The sequence below is a fragment of the Aplysia californica genome, unplaced genomic scaffold (genome assembly GCF_000002075.1).
Source record: "Aplysia californica isolate F4 #8 unplaced genomic scaffold, AplCal3.0 scaffold00561, whole genome shotgun sequence".
Lineage (NCBI taxonomy): Eukaryota > Metazoa > Mollusca > Gastropoda > Aplysiida > Aplysiidae > Aplysia > Aplysia californica.
The window spans coordinates 46,494-58,830 of NW_004797831.1; the positions used below are offsets into that span (position 1 = coordinate 46,494).

General features: G+C 43.6%; 1 protein-coding gene across 2 annotated transcripts; it reads right to left on the reverse strand.

The window, feature by feature from the left end:
* Positions 1-283: 283 nt before the first annotated feature.
* On the reverse strand, positions 284-11,412 carry LOC101847899 (trithorax group protein osa). Of its 2 annotated transcripts, XM_005106876.3 has the most exons (9): positions 11,254-11,412; positions 9,119-9,327; positions 8,342-8,619; positions 7,228-7,480; positions 6,159-6,241; positions 5,493-5,579; positions 3,938-4,018; positions 3,301-3,393; positions 284-2,364 (listed from the first exon to the last, which is right to left on the reverse strand). In XM_005106876.3, the coding sequence occupies exons 2-9, from the start codon at positions 9,297-9,299 to the stop codon at positions 535-537; spliced, it is 2,886 nt and encodes a 961-aa protein (XP_005106933.1). In that variant the 5' UTR covers positions 9,300-9,327; positions 11,254-11,412; the 3' UTR covers positions 284-534. The 2 variants fall into 2 exon arrangements, with proteins under 2 accessions (XP_005106933.1, XP_005106934.1); XM_005106877.3 differs by lacking the exon at positions 3,938-4,018 and having other exon boundaries at positions 11,254-11,411.
* Between the last annotated feature and the right edge of the window lie 925 nt (positions 11,413-12,337).

The window sequence follows — 12,337 nt, forward strand, 5'->3', positions numbered from 1 at the left end:
GACTTTTGCAAAAGAATGGCAAGTCTAGCATCCCATAAAAACCAGTTGTAGCCACCACAAATTATTGGAAAAATGTATAAATCCCAACTAGTGTGTTTGTTATCTTTCTTTACCACACCCATCGACGCCAGAGTGCCACGTCGCAACATTGATCAGAGCTGAATAAATAGCACAACAGATATGATGCATCGTGTATGACCTGAAACTATGCATAGAAAGTTAAGTAAATTCGAGAATATTGTAAAAATCACAACTCTCTTTGTGTGCCAACAACAAACCCCCCCCCAGTCATGTGACCTAACAAAAATGCTGCAGTGAAATAGACAGAGAGAGTATCAACAACTGGTATCTGCTGGGAAAAAAATGTATCAGATACTTTTGTATAACGTTATGTAAAACAGATAAATCACAATATGTCAAGGAGAAGAAAATATATATATGATTTTTGATCATGGTGTAAACCAAAAACATAAAAGATATCCAGATCTAGGGTAAACTTCACCACAAAAAACAATAGAATTTGTCCACTTGATACTATAAGGTATCGCTGTCGTCTAAGTAGGTCTGTCTCCATTCTTGTTCTTGAAACCTCTTTGGGTTACCACCGGCCCTCCCCTGCACTGGAGCGTTCCCATAGCCAGGGCGAGGCGTGGGGCCCGGCCCATAGCCTCCTCCTCCTCCCACCCCCATCTGTCCCTGGGGATATCCCCCTCCTCCCGACGCCGCGGGGCCTGGGGGGTACCCCCCGCCTCCCCCAGGGGCTGCTCTCATCTCTGTCCCCCCAGCCCCCCCTCTCCAGGAGGGTGGGGGAGCACCCGGTTTTGACTGGGGCGGGGGGTACGCTCTGAAACCTGCGATGCCCTGACCACCCCCGGAGGGGTGTGACGAGACAGGAGGGGGGGGCATGCTCTGTCCTTGCGGGTGACCGCTTGCCGCGTGAGCTGAGGGGGTCGACGACGAGGCCGACGACATAGACCGAGAGGTCGGGTGATTCGGCTTCTGATCTCTCTCGGCGGAATGTCTGTCCTCGTAGCGGTTTTCCCCTCGGCTGCGAGGGCGTGGCTGGGACAGCGGCGGCGGGCCGGGATCGTCTTTGCGCTGCGGCTGGTTCATCATTTTGTGCAGCCCGTGGCCGCTCTCTGAGGTAGCTGTGTTGTGGCGGTGGACGCCCGGCGCGTCTAGTAGTCTGACCGGCTGATGAGAGAAGGGCGGCGGGGGGTTGTTCCTGCCTTGGCCCGCGGGCTGCTGCGGGTATCGGCCAGGTCCTGGGTTGTTGCCTTCACCCCCGTGTTTGAGCGGCGGTGCGCCGGGGTGCGGGTACCCCTGAGATGAGGACGGGTGGCGCTGCTGCTGCTGCTGATCGTGTGCTCGAGGCACGACGGGGGGCGGAGGCTGGGCCGGCTGTCTCTCCTGGTGGCGGGCTGGGGCGTGGTCTCTGGGACCCTGGTGATGGTAGGAGGGTGCGGGGTTCGGATCCCTGGCTCCCATAACCACAGCTCTGTCTGGATGGTTCGGATCCCTGGCTCCCATATCCACAGGCCTGTCTGGATGGTGTGGATACCCCGGACCGTCTCCGTGGTGAGGTGGAGTCCGGGCAGGCTGCTGGGGGTGCATCTGGGTGGCTTGCGGGTGTCCGGGATATGAAGGTTGCTGCTGCTGTTGGTTGGGCCTGGCCCTGTTGTCGCTCGGGTAATATGGCGGGAACTTCTGGTCCGGGTTGCGCCTATCCTCTTCCCGCCAGGTAGGAGGAGGAGGAGGAGGAGGAGGGTGATGAGGATTTTCCATGGAGTACCGGAAGTTCATCTCGTTCTCAGCAATGTACCTCTCTCTCTCCGTGACAGCGGGATCCTGCCTGCCTCCTCTGACATCCAGATCCCCTGGCCGCGGCGGCGGCGGCTGAGGGAACGAGTGCGGCTGCGAGGTGGGCGTGTGAGGCTCTCTGCCCCGCGCTGCAGGGTGGCTGGGATGGGGGCCGGGAGGGTTCTGCAGGGGAAGATGGGGCTGGCCTTGACCCACCTCCTGGGGGGGTCGAAAAGGATGCTGCTGATGCTGATGCGGTGGTCGCTCTTGCGGCTTGTGCTGAGGCTGCGCGTCCATCGGCTGAGCGGCAGCGCCGGCCGAAGCTGGCTCAGGGTGGCCGGCCCGGCTGTAAGCAGCCAGCGGCGTGCTGGCCATCTGCGGCAGTGGCTGAGACACGCTGTGGGAGTGGGCCTGGCCATGACTGACCCCGCCACCCGGCGCTGACATCACCGAAGTGTTGGGCTTGATGGGAGAGTCGGGCACAAACGGCGGGTCTAGCAGGCTGTCGGAGGACTCGTTGAAGCTACCCACGTCGCCAACATCTCCCAGTTTTCTCCACACGACCTGAGGGAACGGGAAACATGTAGGATACGTTACCCAAATGTAGCAGCTTTTCTTTAGAAGTTTTAGCTTTAGTAGAAGCTTTACGGCACTTGCAACACAATAAGGTCATAAAAGTGCTGAAGATTAGAGTTGTTACAAGAGATTAACAAATACAAAAAAGGAGGAGAGATCAGGATGATAGCTCTTTGATAGGAAAGAAGGAGCAAACCACACCAGAGCACTGGCCAACCACCCACTCTTTAGAAAAATTTTATGAATGACGTCTTAGATATGAAGATCTCCACATCGTTGACAAAGTTACAGTGTCCTTCATCTTCAAGGTTGTTACACTGAATCAGTTTTCGAAACAAATGCGAAAGCAAAATTACAATAAAGGAAATCATCAAGACACTGAAAAACGAAACTGATCTTTAAAATATTCAAAAGCAAGATTTTAGAAACCAAAACTCCTAACAAGTCATTGACAACTTTGCGATTATGATACATTTACTTTTATACTCTTGTCCTGCTCTTGTCAAACTCTTGCACTAAAAAAACCAAACAAAAACCCCATTGAAAAGCCACGTTTGCCACAAACTAAAACACACAGTTCCAAATCAAACTGAGACGTCAGCCACAATTTCTCCAACATTCTGAAGCAGAACCTGCATATCTGACACACCCAAACTGTATCTACCTCATCTTAAAGGTTGAACTAACACAGATAAAATTTGACAGACTTATTGTGGATCAACTACAAGGTTATGCTGAATCACAAGCCACATAATCTAACAGACACAATTGTGTCTACTCTAAAGTTACGCTGACACACAAGTTACATAATCTAACAGACTTATAGTGAATCCACTACAAGTTTACGCTGATACACAAGTCAAATAGTCCATAACCTAACAGACTTATAGTGGATCCACTACACCGTTACACAAGCCACATTACATTGCACATCTCTCTGACGATGGCCTTCTCCGAGTCGTCCAGGTTCTCCTCCTCCACTGGCACCTTCTCCAGCTCCTCGTGCACTTGAAGAACCTGGCCCGCGAGTGAGAGAGAGAGAATTAGTTTTAGTAAGGTTTTACGGCACTTGCAACCGTATAAGGTCAGTTAGTTTTAGTAAGGTTTTACGGCGCTTGCAACTGCATAAGGCATAAGGTCATATGGGCACCAACAGGTAGATGTCAACAGAAAAGTCCAAACGGGGAATCAGGCTTACTCTGCTCACCTCTCTTGCCTCAACAGCACAAAGTCTGCTTCGACTATCAATGAGGAAAGAAAAAGCAGCAGTTCCCCCTATGTTGTTCCGGCACAGTATGAGAAGGACATTGATTGATAAATCAGCCCATTTGCAATTCTACAGTGCATAAGAACATGCAAGAATGGTAAGAAAAAGATCATTTACGGCAAAACTCAGGCCCCCCCCCCCTCCCCCCCCAAATAAAAAAAACAACTTAAAAAAACCACACATTATATTCTATTACGATTTAACAAGAAACAAATTGGATCATCCAACACCAAGAGAACATCATTGTCGGAAGGGAGGGGGTGACAAAACACAAGATGCACACAGTTCACAAACCTTCATGGCATGCACAACAGCCTCGGGCTTCCCTGACATCGACGACCTCTGGTTGGAGGGGCTGGCTGGGGCATGCACGGACTACAACACGGCACACACAGAGAGGAAACAGTCACGTTAGAGAGGCCATGCACAGAAATGCATTATAACAGAAAAAAAAAGAAATAAATAGGAAAAGAAAACATTAAACTGGAATAAAATGCAAAACATTTGAACAAAAAACCCCCCATCAAACAACTGGAAATATAACATTGATTCAGAAATCTTTTCCATGCTGGAAAAAAAACAGCACACTGATGAAAATGCAAAAATAATATAAACAGACCAAACACTTTCTGAACATGGCAGCGTTCAATTTTTAGTTTTCTGCAGTTTTATAAGAGTTTTGAGTCACTTGCAACGCACAAAGATCTTACATATTCAACGTCTTCGTTCTACCTATTTTTGTTTTCAAAACAAAGTTAACATGCTTCCTATATTTTACATGCCAAATACTTGGAAAGAAATTGCTTTTTACAACAAAAAAAAGACAACATAATCTGCATGACGGGGGCATTAACAGACATCAAAGACGGACAACCTGTTGAACTTTACTGTGCACCTCTATGACACTGTCAAATATAGTTCTCTATGGTTCCTATGTATTTATCAACTGACTTGAGAGAAGAAAATCCTTTAAAGTTGAGCGTTATCACAAAAAATAATCTTAACCCCACTTCATCCTGCTTTACAGGACGAGCATAAACAATCTGAAGTTATTCATAATTGTCATAAGAACAGCAATGATTTGCTTTTGGCAATTCATCAACGCTTTGAAGAAGTAAAGGAGGAATAAACTTCATAATTTCTTATATTAATCGTTTTTCAGAAAATCTATACATCATGAAGCTTTGCACTAAACCCACCAAAAAAAAAAAAAGAGTTTAAGGGAGGCAAACATTTCTGTAAAGAGGACTGCGGAGTTAAAATGATGACAAACTGAGATGCACACATTTTTCTATGGGCCACAACACAGAAGTAAGAACACATCAAATAGATCTAACTACATCAAAACAAAAACACAGTAAAGACATTTCCCTCTTACCTGACTGTTTGTTCTAGTAAGAGTATTACAGCACTTGAAGCACAATAAGGTCGTATAAGTGCCGAAGATTAGAGGTTTTACAAGAGAGTAACAAACATAAAAAAGACGGAGGAGAGATCAGGAGGAAAGATGTTTGATATAAAAGAAGGAGCAAACCACATCAAAGCACCCACCAACCACCCACCAATTTCTGTTTTGTGAGATTGCTTGTATAGCCAAGATAAAAAATTGAGGTTTTTATTTTCCTTCACTTTACCGCTGTTTTTGGATTAGTCGTGTTCAGTTTCAGCAGACTCCATTGTATTAATTATTACAAATGTCAGATTTCACTTTCTAGTGAACGAACAGTTCACTTCACAGCACACAACAGAGAGAACAAAACAGGGGAAAATAAATCCAGTACCACAAATAAGGGCACACCACGTTTTAGAGAGAAAGAGAGAGAGAACAAAACAAAAGAGACCAACCGACCTGGCCTGGGTGTAGAACTGAAATGTCGTCCGCGTTATTCATCCCGACTGCTCCATCAACTCCTTCGGCTGTGTTTCTGTCAATTCTCTGAGGATCAGAATGAGTCACAGAGAACCTTGACTACAACAAAATCTTCATTGTTTGCATAATTATTCTACAACAGAAAAATAAAATTTTGTGGACTTAAAAGAGGACAATGAAAAACAGGACATTATATACACTATTACTAAAAACCACAGACGATTCCACTCATGGACACTTCAATACAATAATGAATATCAGTGATGGGAAGGCGGCATCGCTAGTGTTGTGCCAACTTTTCTGAAGTGGTGGTTCGATTTTCATTAACAATGAGTTAAAACTGATTAGGCGGAAATTCTACACTTTTCGGAATCGTGGGTGAAGTCATTTGCAGGACCGACAGAAATCAGCAGGTGGCTTTGAAGCCGATACTAATCACTGATGTCGAATTTTGAACTAAATCAGACTGCATCATAGTAAAAATTATTCTACGGCAGAGCTCCTTCATTTCTTATCTCACCAGACTTTTTTCCTAATGATGACATCCCCTCCTCCTTAACTTGAAAACTCAGAAAAGTTTGATCCCTGCAAATGTTTATGTAAAGATATATTTACAACACAACAACTTTGAATGTTTTGACTCACCAGGGCCAGAGACTTCTTCTCCTCCTCTAGCTTGTGTACCTTCAGCTCCAGCTCTTTGATGTAACTGACGGTGGAGCTGGGAGCTGGGAGAGGAAGAGAGAAGACAAAATGTGAGGTGTGCTGACAAAATGAGTTACTTCTTTCGGATTTTAGCCGTATGGAAATTGATACATCAACATTATAAGTGGTGTTTGTACAATTTGTAAGTATGGAATAATAAAAGACAGGGTAGACTTGAACAAAAAGGCATCAACTGAAAATCTATAAATCTGACCCCAGTGTTGATTTCGAGCCGATATCTCCATTCTTGGATCGCAAGAAGTAACTCATTTTGTCAGCACGCCTCACAAATAGAACTACAATGTGTGCCTCTCATTTGCCCAACATTGTCTACACGGTGTGGAAACAGGAAACAACCAGGTCACTCCTTGCACTGAACAATGGGACTTAACAGATCATTAATAATAACAGTCCGTCCGTCAGTACCTCGTGATAATCAATACATCTGCAGAGCATGATATTTTACAGGCGAAAATTTTAAAAATAAGGGTTAAGATGACTGATAGCTTCTGCTACAGCCATTGAGACTAATTCTGGCAGAGAATCATATGCCACATTCTGAGATTATACCACATTACATCCTAGCCTTACATACAATTTTTTCACAATATATTTCCTATTCTCTTTCTTTCCACATTCGTTTCCCCAGATGGAAAACCCCCCCCCCAAAAAAAAATCTTGCATCTTTAACCTGATTCATGCAATAAAACAATGGGTACTCACAAAAGTTCAACCCTGAGTATGTGAACACAAGACCCATACATGACATGATATACTGCAACAATTTCTGTTGGTGCAAGAATGAAATTAAGAGTCAATTACTTCTTTAGAATACACACAGAGGACCCCAGCATTCTCAACAGTTACTCTTTCACTAAACTGCAATGCTACACGAGTTGATTTGCAGAACCATCCATTTATGTATGAAAAGAAAAACAATCTGAAAAGAAATTCATTGACATGGGAAAGTTACCAACCCACATTTCCAAAAAGCACTAGCGTAACTTACTCAAAGAAAAGTTATTCAGTGGGGTGACCGAGGGTGTCGGCGTGACAGAGCCCGTCGTGTCCATGGCAACAATCCCGTCCTCATGGCCCGTGACCGTCCCATTACTGCTCCCGTCGCCCTCATCCCGGTCCCCGGTCATCCTCACGCGCTCCTGGTCCAGGTAGAGACACAGCTCTTTCAGCTCCATGTTCTCCGTGACCAGCTCGCTCTGTCTCTCCTCCAGCTCCCTCAACTTTTCCTGGTACACAGCCACCTGTCCAAAGACAACAAAAGTTGATTTCCCCTCAAAACTACAGAGCTTTCTTCCACTTTATCCTTCAATTATAATTCTATACCTGTTTCATTTTGTAGTCAGACTTCTACATAATTAAGCAAAAAATGCAGTTACTGACGAATGGAAAAAAACATTCAATGATTAAGAAGATTTACAACCCAATCTATCAAATCACAGTTCACTTTCACCTTCAGTCCTTTACCGTGTCGTAGTTTGTTTCCCCCCCCCCCCCCCCAACCAAATAAAGCCTCCATACAAACACATACCATGACCTCATATAGTCATCTTTATCGTCCAGTCTACATTTACTTGCTACAATCAAAGTGGAACTGACCCTTGAATACCTTATGGTCACAGCTTTTTCATACAGACAGGTGGACATTGCAAGGATACAAGAGAACCGAAGGAAGCTAAAAGATACGAATTAAGTGTAACCATTCCAAGGTTTTCACAAACACTTCAAAACAGCACTCTGTGAAGCTACTCACTAGTCTGACATTGGTGTCAAGGAAGGCTTGACAAATTAACTCTTTCACTACCATGAGATGTGTTTCACGACTCTCCGCTTCCTCCTTCAAAACCACACCTACTTTTGTAATAATTGAAACTGAGATCTCAGGCTGAAGAATGATCGTTTTTAGCAAAATGTTGAGACAGGTCATTATTTCCCCTTTACTTTCACATATAATGCTTGTGGTTAATGTTGAAAATTGAACTCAATATCTTTAATTTGTCCGACGGTAGGGAAAATGAGAAAGTAGGTCACAGATAGGGCCCGGTCCAGGTGAGGAAAACCTTCTGGTAGTAAAAAAGTTTTTTCAAAAGTACCAATCCACCTACCTCGCTTCTCATGACACTGGCTGTGTAACGGCCAAAACGTTGCCACTCCCTGGCCAATTTACGTCCTCTCTGTCTGTCATCGTCTAGGAAACAACACAGGTCTCTCAGTTCTTGATTATCATCTTGTAATTTCTGGTTCACATCCTTCAGGCTCCGAGTCTCCAGGACAAATATCTGAAAGCGTCTGTTCACATCCTTGACCACGTTGCCATGCTCAGCCATCAGAGACTTGTAATCTCCCTCTACGCGTCTCAGGATTCGAAGCAAGTCCTCCAAACCTTGACAAAAACAATTATCCACGAAACAATCATCAAATTATGACATGCTTCAACAAATGCTGATCAAACAGATATATAACACAGCAACAGCAAGAAGAAAAATTTCCCCTTGAATTTATTTCTACTCTATTATAACTTACAAATCAAAATTCCACTACTGACAACAACAAAAAACGAGACCAAAAACAGGTAGAAAGAATAACCAAAAATTTACTTTTGAACAGGTAAATCACCTGATATTCAGTTTAATACAACTGCTGCATGCATGACAATGCATAAGAAGAACATTCTACATTGTGGTAACCAACATTCAGATGTTGGCCCAATCAAAAAGAATTCGTTGTCAGAAGACAATACAAAATTAAGGCTTTACCCTGAAAGAGAGCGGAAAACACCAACTAAAATGTAGTGAAGTGTGCATAGAAAAATGCATTTAATAAATTTCATATCAATAAAATAAAATATAGGAAAACTATGAAAACATCAAAATGTCACTGACCTTTTTTGCGAAGATCATCATCGTTCAATTTTGAGAGTGCTGAAACAGAGGGGCTTGGTGAGATCTGTTTCAGAGTTGGGATCTTCTCACTTCTGGGTGCAGGGTTGCTGTTCCCCGTTGACTGGCTTGACATACTGGAAGGGGTTGAAGGGGCGCTGGGCCGTTGGTTGTCCCAATCCATGTCGCTTTGTGGCAGTGTCAGTACTTCACTAAAAGGAAAATAGTCATTTCAAGATGGGAGGGAAAAGTGCAAACAATACACAACATGAGAAAGCAAAGTGTAACTACTTTTTATATATATTATACTACTACTACTACTCTAATTATGGCTGGACATTACTTTGCTCTATCTGCATCAAAGAAAAAAAAAAGTGTTTTATATAGTCAGGTATGAAAATATTATTACAAAATCTCTTATGATCAATGGAGCTTGACTATCACACTACAAAAATTAGCTAACATTTGAATCCATAGTAATTCAGTGGTGTCCGCCTGACAGCAATCCCCTTGGGAAGCAAGCCTTGGTTGCTGTTAGGCAGTTGTTACCTGTTAAATTAATTTTCAAAAGGGGGTAATCTCCCACCAACCCGTGCCCTTCACACACACACATACACAAACACACACACACACACACACACTAGGGCGCAGCACACACACACATGCACAGGTTCTAATAGTGGGATGTGATGATGTTACGTTGGAAAAAGTAGAAAAATAAACAGTGTCAGCTTTCAAGTGAGATGATCCTTGATCGCATCACAGGGCCATAATATTTATGGAAGAGGCTCCCCCCCCCCCCCCCCCCCCCAATCCAGGACTCTTGAAAGAATATCTTGGTGAGGAGTAGGGGGATGTGAACTTCTGTACTAGGCATATATATAGTGTAATATTGGCTCAAGCAGGTGTTATAAGGAGACAAGAGAACGATGCAAGCACACACTGAAATTATGGGCCTATTAAATCTCTTGTTCACCATTTTTGCATCGTCCAAACATTTTTCGTTTTTTTGTCTGACAATTCACAGCAATGAAAGTTGCTGTTAGAGAAAAAACTTTGCTGTTAAAGGAGGCTATTTATACAGGAAAATTCTAAAAGAGGAGCTTAGATGGGCTGCTGTTAGGTGGAGGCTGCTCTTACATTAACATATTGTTAGTGGACACCTTGGCCTCTAAGTTTTTCATTTAAACTGACTTTCAAGAGACTTCACAGAGTTTGACATATCTAAAATCTTTAACATTCCATCCCCCCAGTTGAAACTTATCAACCCCCCCCCCCCCTTTAATTAGATAGGCCTAGAGGCTTAATGATAATTATTAGACTAGGCATGGCTTATCAATTTAAGTTGCCTTAGGCCTTAGAATGAGCTGCAGTTTGAACAGCTCATGATTCCCAATTATTGACCATTCACAAGACGTGTTTCATGGCAGACCGAAAAGTTAAAGACTCTGGCTTTGAAGTGTCACTGGGAACATGATTGCTTCTCAGCTGAAGTTAAATCATCTAGATTGTAGGTTAGGACTTGAGAAACATAATTTTATCATGTTATAAACTGTTAAAATTACTCTCAGCAGACTCCCTTCCAATCTACCTGAGAGCAAAACAAAGTCTGACAAGCAGGCCAGTATCAAGCTCAAGAGGGCCTTACAGACTTGGGCAAGCAGCCCCCCCCCCCCCTCCCCTTTAGATTTTTTTTCTCATTCTACTCTTATACCAGCAGTCTAATTGATTAATTGATAGATCAAGATCAAGGCCTACAACAATTTACCTTTGCCAAGGGGGGGGGGGGGGGGGGGAGGGGGGGGGTTCAAGGCAACCCCTCCCTTTAAAAAGTTTGCTGTAAAGTGAAAGAGTTTAATTAACACTAGATCTAGTTTAAAGAAGAAAAACAATCGCTTTTCACGTAATCACTTGGTACTCGAAGAGTCACCACAGGAACTTTTTTGGTCAATCACTGAAACACAACACACTGTGACAACACACAGCAGGCTCTAATCAATGAAGTGTTCAATTATTATTACAAGGAGAGAAAGTAAAACAAATGGCAGTTTGGGGCAACAATAACAAGTCATCATCAGAGCACTTTCTACGGAAACCTGAAAGAGTAAAATGAATACTCTTAGAAATTGTGCACGCACCTGACAATACTCTGATTGTTCTTTCAATTTCAAGTAACGCTCGAAATTCCTTTACAGTGTGTCAGCCAATTTAGAAACATGGCGGAAATGGATTTGGGGAATCCCCGCAAGGGGGCGCTACTGCTAGATATGTTTCGACAAAAAGCGACTTTCTTCATTTCGCCCTCAACCATTTTATTTCAGCGTCGAAAATCGAGAAAAGCGTTTTTCATTTTTGACGAGCGGTTTGATAAATCAGAGTTGTGAAGGGTGTGTTTCCTTTTTTTAAAGCTGACTGACAAGAACGTTAGTGGGCGGCGGCTTGTCGGCTCAACATTGCACGACTGCCCACTCACGATGCAAGTCCCAGGTGTACCGCAATAGAATGCTCATGATTGAGAGCAAGAAAGTAGCAGGGAGGGGTTGTAACTATGCTAATGCTCCATAATTTATTTTATGAGTATTAAAGGGCAATAACGATTATGATGACGTTACACTACACCAAGCACCCCCCCCCCCCAAATAATAATAAAAATGGCCAATAACACTATTATATTTTGGCCTATTGTATACATTTTATTATGGTGAATGGTGGGGACAGCTGGTAGGCCTACCGTGTGACCTTGATGTGGACCATAATACGTTTCTGAATGGTATCGATTCAACGATGGTTTTGGCATTGACGTGGTGATATGTGGCATTGCGGGTGTTTGTTCGAAATTAAACTTGCCCACGTCGCGCATTTCCCTTACATAGATTGGTTTTTTTTTGTGTTGTGGCTCCTACCACCTCTCCGTTTACCTGGTCCCGAAAAAACCCACAAAAAACCTACCAAATTATCATTAAGTGTCACAACAAACAACCCAAACCAAAAAAAAATATAAACGTTCAATATATAATATCCTTCGGGGTGAATGGAAAATTATTCTTGGTGTGTGTGTTTGTGTGTGTGTGCGTGCGCGCACGTGTGTGTGTATGTGTGTGTGTGAGAGAGAGAGAGAAAGAGAGAGAGATCAAAGAGAGAGATCAGAGAGAGAAAGAGAGAGAGAGAGAGAGAGAGAGAGAGAGAGAGAGAGAAGAGACAGAGAGACAGGGAGAGAGAGAG